The 24,833-nt window shown below is 42.2% G+C and overlaps 1 protein-coding gene across 1 annotated transcript in view; it reads left to right on the forward strand.

Moving 5' to 3' along the window:
• Window positions 1–17,295: 17,295 nt before the first annotated feature.
• Window positions 17,296–24,833, forward strand: part of pctp (phosphatidylcholine transfer protein) — a 42,412-nt gene continuing 34,874 nt past the window's right edge. The window contains exon 1 of the mRNA XM_028819232.2: window positions 17,296–17,485. Coding sequence (XP_028675065.1) covers window positions 17,357–17,485 — 129 coding nt within the window. The 5' untranslated portion in view covers window positions 17,296–17,356. The remainder of the gene's footprint in view (window positions 17,486–24,833) is intronic.

Below are 24,833 nucleotides of genomic sequence, written 5' to 3' on the forward strand. Positions count from 1 at the left end.
TTGTTGCTTATCAAAGAACCCTTTAATTCTGTGAAGAGTTCTTAGCCTATGAAATTGGCTCTTTGGACCTTGTAAAGGCTCCTAATATGTGGACCACACAGAAATCTTAAATGTACAGTAGGTTAGAATACTGAAGGACCAAGAAGACCTGAACATAGCCTGTGTTACTGTATGCAGTAAGTCCCCCTTTAAAATCAGGAACCTCTAGGTATTTCATAAAAATGTTACTTCTTCATAGCTAATTATGGAACCTGTTGATAAGCTGAAAAAATAAAGGTTCTGTTTGGAACCTTCATGTGGAAGGGTCTTTTAGGAACCAAAAATGGTTCCTCATATGGCATCAGCAACTTTATTTTTAAGGGTGTGGGTAACTGGGCAAGTGCCCAATTGTACCAGGAAAAGTCGGGTAAAAATTTTACATTGTATATGCCAACAATATAATAAACTATTCTACACCTTATCTAAGAAAAAAATCTAGAGATTTCAAGCACTTTTTGTAGTGTGGTCACATTACACTACACCAGAAACCCGAAAACCACTGAGATGGTGTCAGACCTGATCTCACACCCTGCGGATTTAACACCTTCAGCGACTTGCTTGTGATGTTGTGCCGATTTTGCAGTTTCACTGAGAAGCTCACAAGTTGAGTCAACATAGAATAGTATTGGGTTTAATCCGGGATTCTGTGTGTGGTTGTGAGTTTGGGGGTAAGTGGGGGCACCAGAGGTCCTCCAACCCAGGGGCACAAAAGAGTCTGTGCCTGTTATGGGCTTTATGGAAATGGAATGTTATCATTTCTGTTCTCAGAAGGAAATTGTGCTTCACCGCACACTGCTGTAAAGTAACACCACCACGGGGGCTTTTAGACCTTCTCCTAGAAACTTTGATTTGGAGTTTTCCCAGAGCACGTTTGTTTCAGGAGTCAAAATATCTTAGAAAATGAAGAATACATGGCTATTGTAAATGTTTTGTTGTAGAAGGCCAAAGTAAGACATAAGAAAGACAAAACTTTAACTTCTGTCGCTTTAATGATGTTTAAGGTTAAAAACAGATTTAAAACAGAATTTGCCCGTAATTAACTTACTGATGAATCAACAATTTTAAATGCATTTGAGATATAAGGGAAGTGTTGTATTGTGTTGTTAAAGTGGGAATTAGTTATGGACTGGTGTGGGGGCCTCCCTTCAAAAACCACTTGTTTTGATTGTTGGCAGTTTTTGTGTTTTATTCTTTTTTTGTTTTTCTCTGCAATTACTTTAGTTTAATTCATCTTATATTTAAAATGACATTTAACTGTCACTATTGATCTGGTGATTAAGAAAGAAATTTAAAAATAAAAATCTATCTATCTATCTATCTATCTATCTATCTATCTATCTATCTATCTATCTATCTATCTATCTATCTATCTATCGTGTCTTTCATAGATAGACAGATAGATATGAAAGGCATTATATTATAGACAGATAGATAGATAGATAGATAGATAGATATGAAAGGCACTATATAATAGATAGATAGATAGATATGAAAGGCACTATATTATAGATAGATAGATAGATATCTATCTATCATTATAGTGCCTTTCCCATCTATCTATCTATCTATCTATCTATCTATCTATCTATCTATCTATCGTGTCTTTTATAGATAGACAGATAGATATGAAAGGCACTATATTATAGATAGATAGATAGATAGATAGATAGATAGATATGAAAGGCACTATATAATAGATAGATAGATAGATATGAAAGGCACTATATTATAGATAGATAGATATCTATCTATCATTATAGTGCCTTTCCCATCTATCTATCTATCTATCTATCTATCTATCTATCTATCTATCTATCTATCTATCTATCTATCTATCTATCTATCTATCTATAATATAGTGCCTTTCATATCTATCTATCTATATCTATCTATCTATCTATAATATAGTGCCTTTCATATGTAAAATATGTGAATGTAAAAAAACAAGTATATTTGCGTCAAATATTTGAAATATTTACATGCGTTCTTCCATTTAGTTAAAGTATTTCAAACATTTTCAGTTGTAATAGAAATCTGTCATTTTTCACCCTCTATTAGACGTCTCGGGCTAAGTCCCAAATGACGAATCAAAAGTCAGAAATAATGTCATATTCATAATCACTTACCTTCGAATAGTCTAAAAGCGATACCTCATTTTCACCGTCTGGCTGTAGCCTTTTGAGGTCTAGGACCACGGATAAAAATCGGTATATATATCAAAAATATTTTCATAACATCAGACCAAAAAAAAAAGTGATTTCTAAGTCTTCACAAGTAATACTTATTAACACAATTGGTCCCAAAATACTGCACAATCTCCCACCTAGTAGTCCCAATAACATGTATTCAGATCGTGATGTTTTTCCTTTTCTCCCCACTTCACTCGTTCTCCTGGAGTTCGAAAGGCTTACTTCCACATTGAAGTTAAATTCATGTTAATATTGATTTTTTAACTCTAAAAAGAAGCCAATGCGCAGAAGAGAGTGGGCGTGGCCGTGACGTCCAGGGTGTATTTCTTCCTTGTGCCCGAGTCTGCTATACTGCAAATGACGAGGACGGTCCGGTAAACTGGTAGGTCTAAACAGTCGATTTGTAATCTTAACAAACAAACCCCTCCTTTTACATTAGAAACGAAACGTTACACTGCACAGTTCGTGTTTGCTGATTTCTGCAGAAGCCTTTTCCACATCTTGAATACATTTGAGCCGATGTTAGGGTTTCGGTCTCACAATTTCCAGCCCAGCTCCGTTTGCCTGTTTTTTTGTCTCGTCACAGACGTGCGTGTAAAGCTGACTTCTGTCCTCCTTATCAGTGCCCACCCGTCCCGTATCACAGCCTTCTGCTCCCGGTGGGCAGATCGCGCTGTTACGGCCGGTGTTCTGACGATTTGTCCTACTTTGTCAAAGTATCCTACCGTAGTTTATTTCGACAGATGTATCTATCGATTGGTGCTACCTTATCGAAACATCCTACCTTTATAGTGCATATGGGTAGATCATCTCGATGGGGTAAATAACACTAACTAAACATCCTACCTTTATTATACACATGGGTAGATCATCTCGATGGGGTAAATAACACTAACTAAACATCCTACCTTTATAATGCATATGGGTAGATCATCTCGATGGGGTAAATAACACTAACTAAACATCCTACCTTTAATATACACATGGGTAGATCATCTCGATGGGGTAAATAACACTAACTAAACATCCTACCTTTATAATGCATATGGGTAGATCATCTCGATGGGGTAAATAACACTAACTAAACATCCTACCTTTAATATACACATGGGTAGATCATCTCGATGGGGTAAATAACACTAACTAAACATCCTACCTTTATAATGCATATGGGTAGATCATCTCGATGGGGTAAATAACACTAACTAAACATCCTGCCTTTATAATGCATATGGGTAGATCATCTCGATGGGGTAAATAACACTAACTAAACATCCTACCTTTATTATACACATGGGTAGATCATCTCGATGGGGTAAATAACACTAACTAAACATCCTACCTTTATAATGCATATGGGTAGATCATCTCGATGGGGTAAATAACACTAACTAAACATCCTACCTTTATTATACACATGGGTAGATCATCTCGATGGGGTAAATAACACTAACTAAACATCCTACCTTTATTATACACATGGGTAGATCATCTCGATGGGGTAAATAACACTAACTAAACATCCTACCTTTATTATACACATGGGTAGATCATCTCGATGGGGTAAATAACACTAACTAAATATCCTACCTTTAATATACACATGGGTAGATCATCTCGATGGGGTAAATAACACTAACTAAACATCCTACCTTTATTATACACATGGGTAGATCATCTCGATGGGGTAAATAACACTAACTAAACATCCTACCTTTATAATGCATATGGGTAGATCATCTCGATGGGGTAAATAACACTAACTAAATATCCTACCTTTAATATACACATGGGTAGATCATCTCGATGGGGTAAATAACACTAACTAAACATCCTACCTTTATAATGCATATGGGTAGATCATCTCGATGGGGTAAATAACACTAACTAAACATCCTACCTTTATAATGCATATGGGTAGATCATCTCGATGGGGTAAATAACACTAACTAAACATCCTACCTTTATTATACACATGGGTAGATCATCTCGATGGGGTAAATAACACTAACTAAACATCCTACCTTTATAATGCATATGGGTAGATCATCTCGATGGGGTAAATAACACTAACTAAACATCCTACCTTTAATATACACATGGGTAGATCATCTCGATGGGGTAAATAACACTAACTAAACATCCTACCTTTATTATACACATGGGTAGATCATCTCGATGGGGTAAATAACACTAACTAAACATCCTGCCTTTATAATGCATATGGGTAGATCATCTCGATGGGGTAAATAACACTAACTAAACATCCTACCTTTATAATGCATATGGGTAGATCATCTCGATGGGGTAAATAACACTAACTAAACATCCTACCTTTATTATACACATGGGTAGATCATCTCGATGGGGTAAATAACACTAACTAAACATCCTACCTTTATTATACACATGGGTAGATCATCTCGATGGGGTAAATAACACTAACTAAACATCCTACCTTTATTATACACATGGGTAGATCATCTCGATGGGGTAAATAACACTAACTAAATATCCTACCTTTAATATACACATGGGTAGATCATCTCGATGGGGTAAATAACACTAACTAAACATCCTACCTTTATTATACACATGGGTAGATCATCTCGATGGGGTAAATAACACTAACTAAACATCCTACCTTTATAATGCATATGGGTAGATCATCTCGATGGGGTAAATAACACTAACTAAATATCCTACCTTTAATATACACATGGGTAGATCATCTCGATGGGGTAAATAACACTAACTAAACATCCTACCTTTATAATGCATATGGGTAGATCATCTCGATGGGGTAAATAACACTAACTAAACATCCTACCTTTATAATGCATATGGGTAGATCATCTCGATGGGGTAAATAACACTAACTAAACATCCTACGTTTATTATACACATGGGTAGATCATCTCGATGGGGTAAATAACACTAACTAAACATCCTACCTTTATAATGCATATGGGTAGATCATCTCGATGGGGTAAATAACACTAACTAAACATCCTACCTTTAATATACACATGGGTAGATCATCTCGATGGGGTAAATAACACTAACTAAACATCCTACCTTTATAATGCATATGGGTAGATCATCTCGATGGGGTAAATAACACTAACTAAACATCCTACCTTTATTATACACATGGGTAGATCATCTCGATGGGGTAAATAACACTAACTAAATATCCTACCTTTAATATACACATGGGTAGATCATCTCGATGGGGTAAATAACACTAACTAAACATCCTACCTTTATTATACACATGGGTAGATCATCTCGATGGGGTAAATAACACTAACTAAACATCCTACCTTTATAATGCATATGGGTAGATCATCTCGATGGGGTAAATAACACTAACTAAACATCCTACCTTTATAATGCATATGGGTAGATCATCTCGATGGGGTAAATAACACTAACTAAACATCCTACGTTTATTATACACATGGGTAGATCATCTCGATGGGGTAAATAACACTAACTAAACATCCTACCTTTATAATGCATATGGGTAGATCATCTCGATGGGGTAAATAACACTAACTAAACATCCTACCTTTATAATGCATATGGGTAGATCATCTCGATGGGGTAAATAACACTAACTAAACATCCTACCTTTATTATACACATGGGTAGATCATCTCGATGGGGTAAATAACACTAACTAAACATCCTACCTTTATAATGCATATGGGTACATCAGTAACGCATTTCCAAGGACTGAAATATACTGCAAAGCTGACACATTATATACAATATAGTATAGCAAAATAAACAACAACTGTATTACATACAACATTATGAAGTATGTGTAATATTTTCTATTGAACATATTAAGTGAAACTTTTAAGGTCCATAAAGCACCTTATTTGAGGGCATTTCAAATAAAACAATAGCACATCATAGGAAGAATAGAAAGGCTTTAATTTACATACATTTGTGAACAATAAAACACTCCAACAACAAAGACCAAAGAACAATAATTATTTATCTATACATTTTTTACAAACATATGTTATTTCAATTTTTTCATTGTATTTTTCACATTCAAAATATGCCCAGCGACTGCACATATCACACTGCACCTGAAAAATAAAACATAACGATTAGTCTGAACATGGAAACAGTAATAATAGTGACTGATTCAATTAACTATTTCTTCCGATGCGGCCAAGCAGGTGTAGAAGCAGTTAATATGTTACTTGTTAAGTTATATTACTAGACCCCAAGAACAAAATTATGAAGAGAGAAAATGAGCATAGTAGGATATTATATTATTGTGGATGGTACATGTTGAAATATTGTTACCATTTGAATTGTGCTTTTGTTGGGATCATCTTCCAGCTTGGAACAACCCAAGCAATAACCTTCTGCATTGCCTAGAATCACAGTTGTTCTCATTAGTATACAAGCTTTAACATCAGTCATTTGATTAATTTTCAGTATTTTGAAAAAGCAATAGTAGTGTTAGGTGTAACACACTGCTGTTATTCAAAATAAGAAAATAATCTTCACTCAATATTTAATTTACTTTCAATTATTTTATTGCTAGTATTCTAATATTTGCGGCTTCTGACAAAATAATTCTTCAAGCAAACCTAACTTAAAATTTGAAAGTGTGTTGCATCATGTTAGGTTTTCCAAAATGCAATATCAAAGATGTTAATCAGATATCATTACAAACAAGTATTGGACCTTAGAACATTGGGATGCTCCTTTCACATTAACAGAACTTTTGCAGAAGAATCCTTATGAACTGTATGATAAAATACTGTATATTACTGTATGTGAATCATATCGTTGTATTACCTCTGTATTCAAGGAGAGCACAGGCTATGTCCATCTTTGCAGTTCTCATGGCAGACTCACTGGTTAACACATCCATTAGCCCTCCTTTTGTGAGTTATAAATTTCTTCCCACTTTTTTTCCATAGCTTAAAAAAGCAAAATAAACAAGTTGTAATTAGTACATTAAATTAACAGTTTATTTATTACACACTATGTCAATAAAAGCAACAGATTACTTGGCATGAATGGTATATACACCGTATATGTTACACCCATCCGTTTATTGTAAGTCGTAGCATTAAACTTATAACGTTATACCATGTCATCAGTTAAAAATACCTATGCAGTAAACTGTAATAAATGCATTAATGTAGTAAGGCTAAGAAAAGCATACATATTACTGAAATACAGTAACACTTACCTCAAACTTCAACACTTGGTAGGACAGATCGACAAGCAGTTGGTAAGCTTCGAGAAAAGTTGCGTAATTTTGGTCTGCGCATGCGTAGTATCAGTAAGTAGATCATTTCGATGGGTAGAATGTTTCGTTAGAACACCTGTGTCCTGCATGTGCGCTGCGGGTTTAAGGGAGAAATGGCGGGTGATTTAAACGTAAAACCCCTAACAGGTCTAATCACTCTGAACCCCGAATCTTGTTTGATGTTATTTCTATCAGGTTGCTTTCAAATTACTTGTCCCTGACATAAGAATTTTAATAAAGCAATAACGACTGACAAGCTTCACTCTGCAGGCAGGTGGCGTAATTAATCGGATCAATCTGTATTTTATACGAGGGACGTTCAAAAAGTTTCTTAACTCTATTTATAAAGAATTTCAAAAACAAATTACATCACTTTTCGATGTCACCTTCCTTTTCGGTGAAGTTTTCCCAGCGTTTTAATGCCAAATTACTCCTCCTGCCTTGACCGTTGCAAACGACAAAAGTGCTGAAACCTTTTGAACGTCCCTCGTCTAGTGCCTTGCACAGATGGCACCAAGTAGATTACAGTGTCGCTCAGACACTTCACGCCCACGAGCTAATAATCTAAATAACTCCATCCATTCATCCATTATCCAACCCGCTATATCCTAACTACAGGGTCACGGGGGTCTGCTGGAGCCAATCCCAGCCAACACAGTGGAGCAAGGCAGGAAACAAACCCTGGGCAGGGCGCCAGACCACCGCAGGGCACACACACACACACCAAAGCACACACTAGGGACAGTTTAGAATCGCCAATGCACCTTACCTGCATGTCTTTGGACTGTGGGAGGAAACCGAAGAGCCCGGAGGAAACCCACATAGACACGGGGAGAACATGCAAACTCCATGCAGGGAGGACCCGGGAAGCTAACCCAGGTGTCCTTACTGCGAGGCAGCAGCGGTTCTATTCAATAAGGGCGCACACAAAAAGGCGAGCTTCAAAAGGGCGACCTCAGTTGGGCGCAGCGAATAAAGGCAAACGCAACAAAATTATTACAGAAAATTTATTAGATAAAGGCAGTGATTGAACGTATAAAAAGGCGAAAGCAAGAATATTAAAACATTCGCTCAATTGAGGTCGCCCTTTTGTGCGCGCCCTTATTGAAGGATACCGGCTGAGCAGCGCTATCACTGCGCCACCATCTAAATAACTCGCAAAATAAAGTCATAAGCCACAACGAGAGTTAATTAAAAAGAATGAATTGAAATGAAAACGTGACCCTTGGAGTTTTTGAAATCAATTTTAACATCAGCAGAACTCAAAAAAAAAATTCACACTTCAAATTAGAAAATTAAGTTTGCAAGAACTCCTTATTAATACATCAATCTTTTACAAAACTCATGTCATTTTATAAAATTTTTACTACAAATTATTTCATGCCTTCATCTTGCAGAGCAATAAATATCTTGAGAAAATCATGAATCCTATCTCTCTGTTATAAAAGGAAATCCTGAGACGAGACTTTCTCGGAGATAATTTCAGGTCCCGTGAGAGGAGACTTTATGACAAAAGATTTTGACAAGTCCCCCCCTCCTCTCAAACTTTTAAAATCACGCCCACCGTCCACTCACTTCTCAATCGTGTGAATGCTATTGTCAGGCACAGTTCCTGCGCTCTGAGCTCCAAGCAGGGGTTGGAAATAAAAGACAAAGAGTAGAAGACAAAGTAGAACGTCATAAAGAGGTTCAAAAACGTTGGCGCGATACACATGCAGGGCAGATTAGAAATTATGAAAGTACGACATTTCAAAAGTCTCAAAAAAATGACAGTAAAGATCGCATTAGTGCTAACAAACGGAAATTATTACTCGGTGAAATAACAGAACAGCGAAAAGAGATTGAATATGTGGACATAGGTGACATGACAGAAGTGTGTAGATATTGGCTTTAAACTTTAAGTCGGAGATTTGTAGATCGTCTAATTCGTGTTGCCATCAGGGAAAAGTAGTGTCTCTTTCCAATGAAGAGGCGTATCTGTGAGAATTAAAAGATTTGTTGTTTGGTGAAAGTGAAATCCACATACGCGAGCGGCAGAGACGTGAAGTGGCTGGTGCACAGTGCCCCCCAGGGTTGACGAGCGAAGCGAACAGGGTGCAGAGCCCCCTAGTTTGATTAAATTTCGAGATTTGTGAATTGCTAACTTTACCTGCCCCAATGAAGAAATTGCCAGTCTTCACCTTCAGATTGATTACATTTAGTTCCCAAAACATCATAAACAGTGCAGGATTTACGTATAAGCTACACAAGCTATAGCTTAGGGCCCCCGCCTTCTTGGGGGCCCCCAAAACAAATTGTCCGAGTGAGCAATTGTCATATATACTTAAATATACTACAGCATTATTTGTCCCAGTAAGGCCCGGCCTTAGGCATAGGCGAAGTAGGCGACCACCTAGGGCCCCGGCGTCCGGAGGGCCCCGGATCGACTCCTTGGTCTAATTTTCACGAATTTCACGGAGCTTCCAGGGGGGCTCTGCCCCCCTCAGGGGGCCCCTGGACCCCCCTTTCGCCTAGGGCCCCATAATACCTAAGACCAGGCCTGATCATAAATAAATAAAGTTATCAAAAGACAAGTTGAGAATAGCAAAAATACTAAAAAATAAGTAAAAGAGGTTGAATTCTAAAACAGAACAAATAGCAATGCAAGATTCTATTTTAAAATAGGAATATAAACCCAAAATACAAGACAGAAATCTTGGGAGCTGGGAATTGTGATTCTTCAAGTGGGAAACTTATGTTGCATAGAGAGGGTCTCAGGTGTTACTCGGCTTAATACGGAGTGAGCAGCAGCCGTGATGTGGGGGTCAGTGGTCTGATAAATCAGCAGCGCAGAATCTGCTGTTGTGCCCTCAAAGCAGCTGAGGGGCGATGCCAATTCATTAATTTTGTTTGGAAAGCATCCAATCACATAGCCAGCCACCTTGGAGAGGTTTTTAATGGTGGGAATCCATCCATCCATCCATTTTCCAACCCGCTGAATCCGAACACAGGGTCACGGCTGTCTGCTGGAGCCAATCCCAGCCAACACAGGGCACAAGGCAGGAACCAATCCCGGGCAGGGTGCCAACCCACCGCAGGACATGGTGGGAATTAAATCCTAAAATTTCACTTTATTTATTTAGTTGTACAGGAGTTTGATCACAAATCTCCATAAAATATCTGTCTATTATAAAAATAAAAAATCTTGGGAAGGAGACGAGACGTGATCTTCTCGGAAGACACTTTGACATCACGTGAGACAAGGCAGTGAGACAAAAGGACAGCTGCTGTACATGCTTTTAAATGATCGACACGCAGCGTGACAAGCAGAACACGCAGCTCGGCGGTCACAGCAGCAGCAAGACAGTAGCTGATCCGACTGCAACTCCTTAACGTACGTTCAGCCCCCTGCCTTCACAACACGAGCAGCGTTATACGTCCCGCGAGAAAGATTTAACCACGCCCGGGGCCGGAAATAAAGGACATAGAGTAGATGACAAAGTAGGACACGGCAAACATGCAGAGCAGGTTAGAGATAATTGAAGTGCGAAAATTCCAAAGTCTCAAAAAAAGGATAGGAAAGATCGCATTAGTGCAAACAAACGGAAATTATTATTCGGTGAAATAACAGAACAGCAAAAAGAGATCGAAAATATTGTTTAGATTTAAACTTTAAGTTGGAGACTTGTAGATCGTCTAATTTGTGTTGCCAGCGAGAATTAAAAGATTCCAAAAACGTTGGCACTGTTTGAAGTCCCGTGAGACAGAGATTTTTAACATGAGATTCTTTCAAGTCACCCCCTACTTACAACTATTTTCAAACAGGACCACAGTCATCTAACCTCAGTCGTGTGAACGCTTTTGTCAGACACACACGTCCTGCGCTCTCAGCTCTTATAAATTTTATCAGAACAATGATTTTATACTGCGGTGGGCTGGCACCCTGCCCGGGGTTTGTTTCCTGCCTTGCACCCTGTGTTGGCTGGGCTTGGCTCCAGAAGACCCCCGTGACTCTGTAGTTTTAATATATATCGGGTTGGATAATGGATGGATGGATAATTTTATACGTTCTAGATGACACGTCCACGACAAAGCAAAGAAGAAAGAGCAGGGACAAACATTCGAGAAAGTCGTTTAATTTATTAGAAAGAAACGATATTCATTCACAGGCAGTTATACGTTGCGTTGTCACGATGTAAGTCCAAACACGGAATCAAAATTCAGTGCGATCTTGAAGAAAAGTTCATTCCAAATATTGTTTTTACTAAAGTTTTAAAGTAAAAGTGAAAATAATGCATATGTAACAATTCCCATGAAAATAACAATCTCTTTAAATTGTATATCCGGTAAACCAAACCCGGGGGTGGGCGAGTGAAGCGAGCAGGGGGCAGAGCCCCCTAGTATAAAAAAAACATGGATTGAAAATATGCTTTGAGTTTATATATATCAATCATTCTTAAACAGCACATACATTAGATGCTGAAACGCACCGATTCTTTCATCTCTTGCTCAGACACCGGACCTCCATACTTGGCCTGCTTGGTTAATTGAGATGTAAGGGCCAGATTTGGCCTAAGTGTGGTTGCCAAGATGGTTTATAGAAAAATATATTCTTGAAATTGATAATCTCTACGTATTACAAAAGTATTATAAGCACATGGGAAAGCACAGTATCGCATTTACATGTGTACCACGCGCACATTTTTTCCCGAAAATTAGCATTAGAAAATCAGGTGCGCGTCATACACGAGGAATTTTTTTTCTGTAATGTGTACTTCTTCAGCTTGGGCTCTCTCGCTCGCTCTCTCTCTCTCTCTCTTGCTCGCTCACGCGTGCTCTCTCTCTCACTGGAATCGCGCACTCTCTCTCTCGCTTGCTCACGCGCTCTCTATCTCTCTCTCTCGCTCACGCATGCGCACACGTGCTCTCTCTCTCTCGAATCGCGCATTCTCTCTCTCTCTTTCTCGCTCAAATCGCGCACTCTCTCTCTCTCTCTCTCGCTCACGTGACAAAAGAAAGAAAAACTTTTGTCATGCAACAAAAACAGAAGGGCATTTCGCGGAAAACGTGTCCTAAACGCTTCCTATACAATCACAACGCATGTCGTACTCGGGGCAAAAAATTTTTTCGCGATTGTCTTTGTAAAAATTAGGGCGCGTGGTACACGAGTAAATACAGTATTTCACTGAACATTAAGATGTAAGGATTAAAAACACTTATGCCCACATATTTTTTATTGTTTTGTATGAGCTAGAAACCACCAACAGATCATTAAGCAGAAGGTTAGTCATCCAGGAGAGCTGGAAAAGGATTGGGCCACTCGCTTAGAGAGGGAATGTGAACTCTTTGGCTGTAAATAATGGTAGCAAGTAAAGAGCTAGTAGGGAGTACGGGTAGGCCTTGTCAGACAGACATGATGGACAGAGAGGGGTTTGACACCCCCTCAGCTGAGAAATAATGGTGGAATCAATTAGGGGCAGAACTGGAACGGTTTAGTGTTAGGAGTCAGATGAGGATGACAAATGACTTGTGTGATAAGAGCCTTAATAAATGGTAAGAACTGCCCATGGCTGCTCACTCATTGCATCGGAAGTGAGTCTGTATATGCGCCATACAATAAATCTTGATTCTGCTGCCTGTCCTGAGACTCCGAGTGCCTTCTTTGGGGCTGAGGGTGCCCGCGCCAGTCTGCTTCAACAGATTCTGAGGAATTGTAGCGCTCTACCTATAGGTTAACCAGGAGCTTCCAGTCCCAAACTGTTGTTAGCAGGATATCTGATGCCCTACATTGGCATTGTGGCTTCTCCCTAGCTATAACAAATGGCATCCTTAGCACTTGATCACGAAGCCAGCGATACCTGCCCGTTGCCAATTCTTTTGGGCAGAAGCTTTAATATGTTTCAGTAATGCTTTCTTCTGGCACAATGGACATGCTGATGAATCAGCCAGGCCCCTGCAGAAGAGGTTTGCAGGGCGAGGGGGGATGTCATACACCAGAGGTGTCCAACTCCGGTCCTGGTAGGCCGCAGTGGCTGCAGGTTTTCATTCTAACTATCTTCTTAATTAGTGAGAAGGTTTTGCTACTGATTAACGTGTTTTGCTTTAGCTTTATTTGACGTGACTCAGGCCCCCTTTAGCTGTTTCTTTTTCCTTAATGAGCAGCCAAACAATAATGACACACAAAACAAGCTTCCACATGACCAGCTAACCTGAAAAAAAAGAAAGGTGAAGGTCTCGGTCATGTTGGTCTGCTCAGGTCACCAAAACATCTTGACGGTGGTCTTAGGAAAAAACAGAAAATCAACAGTCTGTTGTAGCAGAATAATAATAATAATAATAATAATAATAATAATAATAATAATACATTTTATTTGAAGCGCCTTTCAAAAAACTCAAGGTCACTGTACAATCAGGTTAAAAAATAAACATTCAATAACTAGAAAATTTAAAATCCAAATAAAACATCAGATAAAACAGCAATAACAGTTACAATGAATAAGCAATTTTGAACAGATAAGTTTTAAGATTAGCCTGAAATTGGTGAATGAGAGCGGCAACAAGTCATGATGTTCAATAATGGCTTTAATTAACAACAAGAATTGGCTTCTCGTTAAGAAACTGCTTGGAGTTTGAAGCCCCAGTTTAGCTGGTCATCTGTTGGCTCGTTTCACATCTCATTTTTGTTTGCTTACCATTTAATGAAGAAACAAATCAATTCAGAGGACTGAGTCCTGAAAAGCAGGGCTATTAAAATGAAGGGAAAGGGAGTTAATTAGCAGTGAAAACTGGAAAGGGTGAGAATGAAAACCTGCAGCCACAGCAGCCCTCCAGTGAGTTGGACATCCCCGCCATAAACTAACTGAATGAGGAATTTGATCCATAATGGCTGTGCCTTTTGAAGTTCAGGTCCAGGTTATTTTTTGCCCAACTGCATAGTTGCAGTTGGTATTGTTTGTGTAGGTCCGATATCCTGCTGCAATGCTCTTCCTTAAATTCTGACTTCTGAATGAGCAGATACAGTTAGGTCCATATATATTTGGACAGAGACAACTTTTTTCTAATTTTGGTTCTGTACATTACCACAATGAATTTTAAATGAAACAACTGAGATGCAGTTGAAGTGCAGACTTTCAGCTTTAATTCAGTGGGGTGAACAAAACGATTGCATAAAAATGTGAGGCAACTAAAGCATTTTTTTAACACAATCCCTTCATTTCAGGGGGTCAAAAGTAATTGGACAATTGACTCAAAGGTTATTTCATGGGCAGGTGTGGGCAAGTCCATCGTTATGTCATTATCAAATAAGCAGATAAAAGGCCTGGAGTTGATTTGAGGTGTGGTGCTTGCATGTGGAAGATTTTGCTGTGAACAGACAACATGCAGTCAAAGGAGCTCTCCATGCAGGTGAAAGAAGCCATCCTTAAGCTGCGAAAACAGAAAAAACCCATTGGAGAAATTGCTACAATATTACGAGTGGCAAAATCTACAGTTTGGTACATCCTGAGAAAGAAAGCAAGCACTGGTGAACTCAGCAACGCAAAAAGACATGGACGTCCACGGAAGACAACAGTGGTGGATGATCGCAGAATCATTTCCATGGTGAAGAGAAACCCCTTCACAACAGCTAACCAAGTGAACAACACTCTCCAGGGGGTCGGCGTATCGATATCCAAGTCTACCATAAAGAGAAGACTGCATGAAAGTAAATACAGAGGGTGCACTGCAAGGTTCAAGCCACTTATAAGCCTCAAGAATAGAAAGGCTAGATTGGACTTTGCTAAAGAACATCTAAAAAGCCAGCACAGTTGTGGAAAAACATTCTTTGGACAGATGAAACCAAGATGAACCTCTACCAGAATGATGGCAAGAAAAAAGTATGGAGAAGGCGTGGAACAGCTCATCATCCAAAGCATAGCACATCATCTGTAAAACACGGTGGAGGCAGTGTGATTTCTGCCAGTGGCACTGGGACTCTTGTGTTTATTGATGATGTGACACAGGACAGAAGCAGCCGAATGAATTCTGAGGTGTTCAGAGACATACTGTCTGCTCAAATCCAGCTAAATGCAGTCAAATTGATTGGGCAGTGTTTCATGATACAGATAGACAATGACCCAAAACATACAGCCAAAGCAACCCAGGAGTTTATTAAAGCAAAGAAGTGGAAAATTCTTGAATGGCCAAGTCAGTCACCTGATCTTAACCCAACTGAGCAGGCATTTCACTTGTTGAAGACTAAACTTCAGACAGAAAGGCCCACAAACAAACAGCAACTGAAAGCCGCTGCAGTAAAGGCCTGGCAGAGCATTAAAAAGGAGGAAACCCAACATCTGGTGATGTCCAGGAGTTCAAGACTTCAGGCTGTCATTGCCAGCAAAGGGTTTTCAACCAAGTATTAGAAATGAACATTTTATTTCCAGTTATTTAATTTGTCCAATTACTTTTGAGCCCCTGAAATGAAGGGATTGTGTTAAAAAAATGCTTTAGTTGCCTCACATTTTTATGCAATCGTTTTGTTCACCCCACTGAATTAAAGCTGAAAGTCTGCACTTCAACTGCATCTGAGTTGTTTCATTTAAAATTCATTGTGGTAATGTACTGAACCAAAATTAGAAAAAAGTTGTCTCTGTCCAAATATTTATGGACCTAACTGTCCCTCTTGTTTCCCTTAGTTTATGAGGTTTTGGTTTACGCCCAACCATACTCACTAAGGCGTTGTGAAGTAGCCGTTCTTCTGTTCACGGTATACACATTTCTCTATTGAATATATACAACACTACATTTCAGTATACAGTATAACCATTAACTACAGAGTGTATACATTGCAGTATAGTGTAAACGTACTATCAAGAATGATTTAGAAGTCCTAAATGACCCTTCATAGTTTGGGATTACATCATGTAGGCCTTTCTGAGTTTACATCTAGGCATTTATTGGTTATCAAGCCTGCTTAAATCATTTCAGGCATGAGGGGATCAAAGCCCACTCCATTGGGAATGGGTACAGAACACAAAACTACGTGGCACTCTAAAAAATAAAAGTGCCAGAATGATAAATTAGAGTGACGCCATAGGGGAAACATTTTTTATCCCCAAAGGAACAATCCATATAGAGGCTCCGGAAAGAAGTTTTATTTGTAACAGGCTCCATAAACCGCCTTGAATAGCTGGTAAGATGTGTAAAATACCAGTGAATTGGTGATTTTATCAGGACTCTCCCTACATATGAACACAGGCTAAGTTTAAGTTGTCTTGATCCATTCTCCGGCTGGGTGGCCTACTAGATATTAAAGATTTCATTTTCTTTCCCCATATTGGCACCCTTTTCAAAGTCCAAAGAACCAGTTTCATATACAAAGCACTCTTCCCAGAAAGAAATTGCTTTTTGGCAGGCAATGATTCTGTGAGAAAGTGCAGAGTAAAGTCCATTCATTTTTAAGAGTATGGGTGAAAGGAGCCAGTCAGAATTAGAAATGCGCAGATAGTCCGAGATGCTTTCTGTAATAGAACGGCCATTCATCTTCATTATTCCCTTACATACATTTAGAGTTTCAGTTCATACATTCGTTTCTGCGCGTTCATTTTTGTGCAACATATTTTTCCAGACACAAAATGTACTTCGCAGACGTGACTTCGCCCACCTGTAATTCCTTTTCAGTCGTTCTGCTCCACCCGGCCCCGCCTTGGCGGCTGACAGGTAACTTAAAGCCATCGATTAGTAGGCGGACCCCACCGCGCTCGGCTCTGCGCAGTCCAATGAATTCGCCAGTGACGTCACACGGCAGCCCTGCGCGCTTTGCCGCCGCGAGCCCGAGCTCACATGACCGGCTGTCAGATCAGCCCTGTGTAGCCTTCCTAGCATGGCGCTGCAGTTCTCAGACGAGCAATTTCAGGAAGCGTGGAGAGAATTAGACGACCCCCAACTAGAGGGTGAATGGGAGCTCTTCACCTCCTCCATGGGCATTCAGATCTATCGACTGTACGACCAGGTAATGTGTCGATACCACTTTTCCGAAGCTCGAGCGACTGATCCAAAACATAAATATACACCTGCTAGTGACAAACCTGAACTAAATAGTGGAAAGCCGGTAATTTGTACAATTTTCAATTATAAAATTCTGTTCGCCGTGTTTGAAAGGTAACATGCAAACAAATCAGATATGTTAGGCGTTTCCAGTGTAGAACGAAAGGAGCTTCTGCATGTTTTATTAAATACTGTATGGTGCCACATCGCCTGAGGTAGTTAAACTGTCATTTCTTTTTTCACCTGAGCTTATATATACTCCGCGCTGTATACTCTGTACCAACTCTCCAGCAAATGACCCCCAGTCTTTAGAAAATTCACTCTTCTTGGGCTGTGCCCCACTGACTTGTGATCTAGTGGCAGATCCGTCCATGCAAGCGTCTAGTTTTCACCTTCTGTGATTTGAGCAGATAGCTTTTATATTGAACTCCCTGCACTGCCAAATGTTCAGCAACAGTTTGGTTGTGCCACTGATCTGATCCAACCAGCTGCCTTATAAAAGATTAGGTGCCCTGACCGACCTTTAATTATATAGCTAGTATTGTCCTATCATAATGATTTGTGTAGTTAAGGGGTTTCTAAGTTGGGTTGATACCACTTTGATTTAAGCAGTTACTTGATTTATTGTTTTTATGGGGGCTATTGATGGCCTGGACCCATCTCTAATTTATGTAGGCCGCTACTTTTTTTTGCAGATCTGAGGAAATAAGTTGCCTCTTGAATGAACAGTGGCCCTTTTGCATTGTACAAGTAACTTGTTTTCACTTGTAGCGGCCACATCCCTCTGATCCGAACAGATAAACACCTTTTTTGGGTGGGTGTACCTCCGATTTTGCACACAGAGATAATTTTGTAACTGAAGATGTCATATCCTATTATTCTGTGTGATTAAATGGCTTCTTATCTGTGTTTAAGTCCCACTGGCTTGGACAGGTAACTCATTTTTAACTGTAGATGGCATATCCCACTAATTTTTTTGGTATACTGTATTAATACCCGAGATGAAATTTTCTTTTCACGTGACCTTTGGAGGTTAGTGTGCAGGGTCAGCCACTGTACCGTGCCTCCAGAGCAATTTTAAGATTAAGGGCCTTGCTCAAGGGCCCAACAGAGTAGGACCCTCCTTGCTGTAATGGGACTTGAACCAGCAACCTTCCAGATACCAGCACAGATCCTTAGCCACAGTGCCACCACTCGGCCCTTAGTTTGTAACAACAAGCTGCTTCTTAAGTAGGCTGATGAAGCCCTGGCTCATTTTTTTTGTCAGTGTTGTACCCTACGCATTTTTGCAGATAAGTTACTTATTAACTAAAAGACTAAACAAAGTTACTTCAAACTAAAAGAAGTGGGAGTTCAGGGTGATGTTTTTAGATGGGTGCAGATTTGGCTCAGTCATAGGAAAGAGAGGGTGATGGTGCGAGGAACCTTCTCAGAACTGGCTGAAGTTAAGAGTGGTGTCCAGCAGTGGTCAGTACTGGGGCCACTGCTATTTTTAATATATATAAATGATTTAGATAGCAGCGGCACGGTGGCGCAGTGGGTAGCGCTGCTGCCTTGCAGTTAGGAGACCCAGGTTCACTTCGCTTTGGAGTTTGCATGTTTTCTGTGTGGGTTTCTTCCCACAGTCCAAAGACATGCAGGTTAGGTGCATTGGCGATTCTAAATTGTTCCTAGTTTGTGCTTGGTGTGTGTATGTGCACACCCTGCGGGGTTTGTTTCCTGCCTTGCGCCCTGTGTTGACTGGGATTGGCTCCAGCAGACCCCTGTGACCCTGTAGTTAGGATATAGCGGGTTGGATAATGGATGGATTTAGATAGGAATATAAAGAACAAGTTGGTTAAGTTTGCAGATGATACTAAGTTAGGTGCATTGGCAGATAATCTAGAATCCATTAAATCCTCACAGAGGGACTTGGATAGCATACAGGATTTGGCAGATTATTATTAATGTCCGTAAATGTAAAGTATTACACATGGTAAGTAAAAATGTTAGGTTTGAATACACAATGCGAGATCTGAAAATTGAGAGTACCCCTTATAAGAAAGATTTAGGAGTCGTAGTGGACTCAACACTATCAACTGCCAGACAGTGTTCAGAAGCCATTAAGAAGGCTAACAGAATGTCAGGTTATATAGCGCCTTGATGTGTGCAGTACAAGTCACAGGAGGTTCTGCTGAAGCTTTATAACACACTGGTGAGACCTCATCTGGAGTACTGTGTGCAGTTTGGGTCTCCAGGCTACAAAAAGGACATAGCAGCACTAGAAAAGGTCCAGAGAAAAGCAACTAGGCGGATTCTAGGGGTACAAGGGATGAGTTTTGAGGAAGATTAAAAGAGCTGAGCCTTTAAAGGAGATTAAGAGAAGACCTGAGTGAAGTGTTTAAAATGATGAAGGGAATGAGTCCAGTGGATCGAGATGGTGATTTTAAAATGAGTTCATCAAGAACAAGGGGACACAGTTGGAAACTTGTTAAACGTCCTCACAGGTGGCGCAGTGGTAGTGCTGCTGCTTTGCAGTAAGGAGACTGTGGAAGATTGTGGGTTCGCTTCCCGGTTCCTCCCTGTGTGGATAGCGCTTTGAGTACTGAGAAAAGCGCTATATAAATGTAAAGAATTATTATTAAAGAATTATTATTATTAAGGGTAAATTTCGCACAAACATGAGGACGTTTTTCTTTACACAGAGAACCACAGACACTTGGAATAAGTGACTAAGTAGTGTAGTGGACAGGAGGACTTTAGGGACTTTCAGATCTAGATTTGATGTTCTTTAGAAGAGTTATGTTGATATGACTGGCGAGCTCTGTTGGGCTGAATGGCCTGTTATCGTCCAGATTGTTCTAATGTTCTAACGGAGCAAACAGCCGCCTGATTTGTACAATTGGCTGATTTGTAGAGGTAGTTAACTTCTGCTGCCCTCTCATTGGACACACATGTGGGGACAACTCATTAATACATTTGTAATGAATAAAATGCGCTGCTGAAAAGTCTTTGCCCATAGGGTTTTGTCCTATAAAAGCCATCCTCAATTTCCTCCAGTTTGTGCAGTTTAAACGTTCAGGGTTGCAGTGTTCCCTTTCCACTCATATATTATAAAAATAGCTATGGAAAGACAGAAGACAGGAAGAGAGAAAAAGAAACTGAACAAAAGACTTGAGCCTACGAGAAAATAGAAGCTTCATGGTTAATGGTGTATTTGAATGAGTACATCGAAAGAAGAGACAGAAACACATACACACGTAGACCACTGCAGGTACTTGGCCCCACGTGTTTGACAAGTGCGCCTGTCTGTCATATATGGCATAACAACAGCAAGTAGAGTTCAAATATGCATTGTGGCCTGGGTGTATACGACATGTTTAAACACTGTGGCTACAGTCTGGCATAGCATCTTGCTTTTCCGATAAGACAGTAATGTTAACTTACTTTACTTATTTGTTTTAGGTAAAGTTAGCTTGACATCTAAAATAAGACATGCAGTGAGAAGGTGGAAGCTATGCAGCCTCGTCCATGGTTCTGCTGGAGTGGTCTCTCTGTCGTTAGGCACATTTACTGATTTGGGTGTTTTGAGTCCCAAAATCTTCCCCTCTTGTGGCTCTTTGTTATCACCTCTCTTAATAGCGGTTCTTTTCACCTACTCTTGACAGGGTGTGACACATCATTTATCTTCGAATGCATATTTTGCAATTCATATTTTCGCTAATATAACTGCCAATTCTTTCAATTGTTTATCGACTCCAACAATTTTGTCGTAACTGAAGAACAGAGAGCACACGCGGCATGTGTGACAACGCATCGTTCACTTTTGCCACTTGTCCATTGATGTCTTCGAATGCCAGTGTATGATCTGATATTACAGAAAGTATTTTCCTTTGCAGTGGGTTATCCATCCATCCATCCATTGTCTCCCGCTTATCCGAGGTCGGGTCGCGGGGGCAGCAGCTTGAGCAGAGATGCCCAGACTTCCCTCTCCCCGGCCACTTCTTCTAGCTCTTCCGGGAGAATCCCAAGGCGTTCCCAGGCCAGTCGAGAGACATAGTCCCTCCAGCGTGTCCTGGGTCTTCCCCAGGGCCTCCTCCCGGTTGGACGTGCCTGGAACACCTCACCAGGGAGGCGTCCAGGAGGCATCCTGATCAGATGCCCGAGCCACCTCATCTGACTCCTCTCGATGCGGAGGAGCAGCGGCTCTACTCTGAGCCCCTCCCGGATGACTGAGCTTCTCACCCTATCTTTAAGGGAAAGCCCAGACACCCTGCGGAGGAAACTCATTTCAGCCGCTTGTATTCGCGATCTCGTTCTTTCGGTCACTACCCATAGCTCATGACCATAGGTGAGGGTAGGAACATAGATCGACTGGTAAATTGAGAGCTTCGCCTTGCGGCTCAGCTCCTTTTTCACCACGACAGACTGATGCAACGCCCGCATTACTGCGGATGCCGCACCGATCCGCCTGTCGATCTCACGCTCCATTCTTCCCTCACTCGTGAACAAGACCCCGAGATACTTGAACTCTTCCACTTGGGGCAGGATCTCGCTATCAACCCTGAGAGGGCACTCCACCCTTTTCCGGTTGAGGACCATGGTCTCGGATTTGGAGGTGCTGATTCTCATCCCAGCCGCTTCACACTCGGCTGCGAACCGATCCAGAGAGAGCTGAAGATCACGGCCTGATGAAGCAAACAGGACAACATCATCTGCAAAAAGCAGTGACCCAATCCTGAGCCCACCAAACCGGACCCCCTCAACACCCTGGCTGCGCCTAGAAGTTCTGTCCATAAAAGTTATGAACAGAATCGGTGACAAAGGGCAGCCCTGACGGAGTCCAACTCTCACTGGAAACGGGTTCGACTTACTGCCGGCAATGCGGACCAAGCTCTGGCACTGATCGTACAGGGACTGAACAGCCCTTATCAGGGGGGCCGGTACCCCATACTCTCGGAGTACCCCCCACAGGATTCCCCGAGGGACACGGTCGAATGCCTTTTCTAAGTCCACAAAACACATGTAGACTGGTTGGGCAAACTCCCATGCACCCTCCAGGACCCTGCTAAGGGTATAGAGCTGGTCCACTGTTCCGCGACCAGGACGAAAACCAAACTGTTCCTTCTGAATCCGAGGCTCGACTATCCGACGGACCCTCCTCTCCAGGACCCCTGAATAGACTTTTCCAGGGAGGCTGAGGAGTGTGATCCCTCTGTAGTTGGAACACACCCTCCGATCCCCCTTCTTAAAGAGGGGGACCACCACCCCGGTCTGCCAATCCAGAGGCACTGTCCCTGATGTCCATGCGATGTTGCAGAGGCGTGTCAGCCAAGACAGTCCTACAACATCCAGAGCCTTGAGGAACTCCGGGCGTATCTCATCCACCCCCGGGGCCCTGCCACCAAGAAGTTTTTTGACCACCTCGGTGACCTCAGTCCCAGAGATGGGGGAGCCCACCTCTGAGTCCCCAGGCTCTGCTTCCTCATTGGAAGGCATGTTAATGGGATTGAGGAGGTCTTCGAAGTATTCCCCCCACCGACCCACAACGTCCCGAGTCGAGGTCAGCAGCGCACCATCCCCACCATATACAGTGTTGACACTGCACTGCTTCCCCTTCCTGAGACGCCGGATGGTGGACCAGAATCTCCTCGAAGCCGTCCGAAAGTCATTCTCCATGGCCTCCCCAAACTCCTCCCACGCCCGAGTTTTTGCCTCAGCAACCACCAAAGCCGCATTCCGCTTGGCCTGCCGGTACCTATCAGCTGCCTCCGGGGTCCCACAGGACAAAAGGGTTCTGTAGGACTCCTTCTTCAGCTTGACGGCATCCTTCACCGCCGGTGTCCACCAGCGGGTTCGGGGATTGCCGCCACGACAGGCACCGACCACCTTACGGCCACAGCTCCGGTCAGCTGCCTCAACAATAGAGGCACGGAACATGGCCCATTCGGACTCAATGTCCCCCACCTCCCTCGGGATGTGGTCGAAGTTCTGCCGGAGGTGGGAGTTGAAGCTACTTCTGACAGGGGGCTCTGCCAGACGTTCCCAGGAGACCCTCACAACACGTTTGGGCCTACCACGCCTGACCGGCATCCTCCCCCACCATCGAAGCCAACTCACCACCAGGTGGTGATCAGTTGACAGCTCCGCCCCTCTCTTCACCCGAGTGTCCAAGACATGTGGCCGCAAGTCCGACGACACGACCACAAAGTCGATCATCGAACTGAGGCCTAGGGTGTCCTGGTGCCAAGTGCACATATGAACACCCCTATGCTTGAACATGGTGTTCGTTATGGACAATCCGTGACGAGCACAGAAGTCCAATAACAAAACACCGCTCGGGTTCAGATCAGGGGGGCCATTCCTCCCAATCACGCCCTTCCAGGTCTCACTGTCATTGCCCACGTGAGCATTGAAGTCTCCCAGCAGAACGAGGGAGTCCCCAGAAGGTATGCCCTCTAGCACCCCCTCCAGGGACTCCAAAAAGGGTGGGTACTCCGAACTGCTGTTCGGTGCATACGCACAAACAACAGTTAGGACCCGTCCCCCCACCCGAAGGCGAAGGGAAGCTACCCTCTCGTCCACCGGGGTAAACCCCAATGTACAGGCTCCAAGTTGGGGGGCAATAAGTATACCCACACCTGCTCGGCGCCTCTCACCGGGGGCAACTCCAGAGTGGTAGAGAGTCCAGCCCCTCTCAAGGAGATTGGTTCCAGAGTCCAAGCTGTGCGTCGAGGTGAGCCCAACTATATCTAGCCGGAACCTCTCAACTTCGCGCACTAGCTCAGGCTCCTTCCCCTTCAGAGAGGTGACATTCCACGTCCCAAGAGCCAGTTTCTGTAGCCGAGGATCGGACCGCCAAGGTCCCCGCCTTCGGCCACCACCCAACTCACACTGCACCCGACCTCCTTGGCCCCTCCCATAGGTGGTGAGCCCATGGGAAGGGGGACCCACGTTGCCTCTTCGGGCTGTGCCCGGCCGAGCCCCATGGGTGCAGGCCCGGCCACCAGGCGCTCGCCATCGAGCCCCACCTCCAGGCCTGGCTCCAGAGTGGGGCCCCGGTGACCCGCGTCCGGGCAAGGGAAAACGCCGTCCAAAATGGTTTTTCTTCATAGGAGGTTTGTTTAACCGCTCTTTGTCTCATCCCTCACCTAGGACCAGTTTGCCTTGGGTGGCCCTACCAGGGGCATAAAGCCCCGGACAACAGAGCTCCTGTGATCATTGGGACACACAAACCCCTCCACCACGATAAGGTGACGGTTAAAGGAGGGGGCAGTGGGTTATGTTTAATTTTAAAATTAAAATTTCATTGTATCATCTCCGTAACATTGCTC

This window comes from Erpetoichthys calabaricus, chromosome 14 (assembly GCF_900747795.2).
Source record: "Erpetoichthys calabaricus chromosome 14, fErpCal1.3, whole genome shotgun sequence".
Taxonomy (NCBI): domain Eukaryota; kingdom Metazoa; phylum Chordata; class Cladistia; order Polypteriformes; family Polypteridae; genus Erpetoichthys; species Erpetoichthys calabaricus.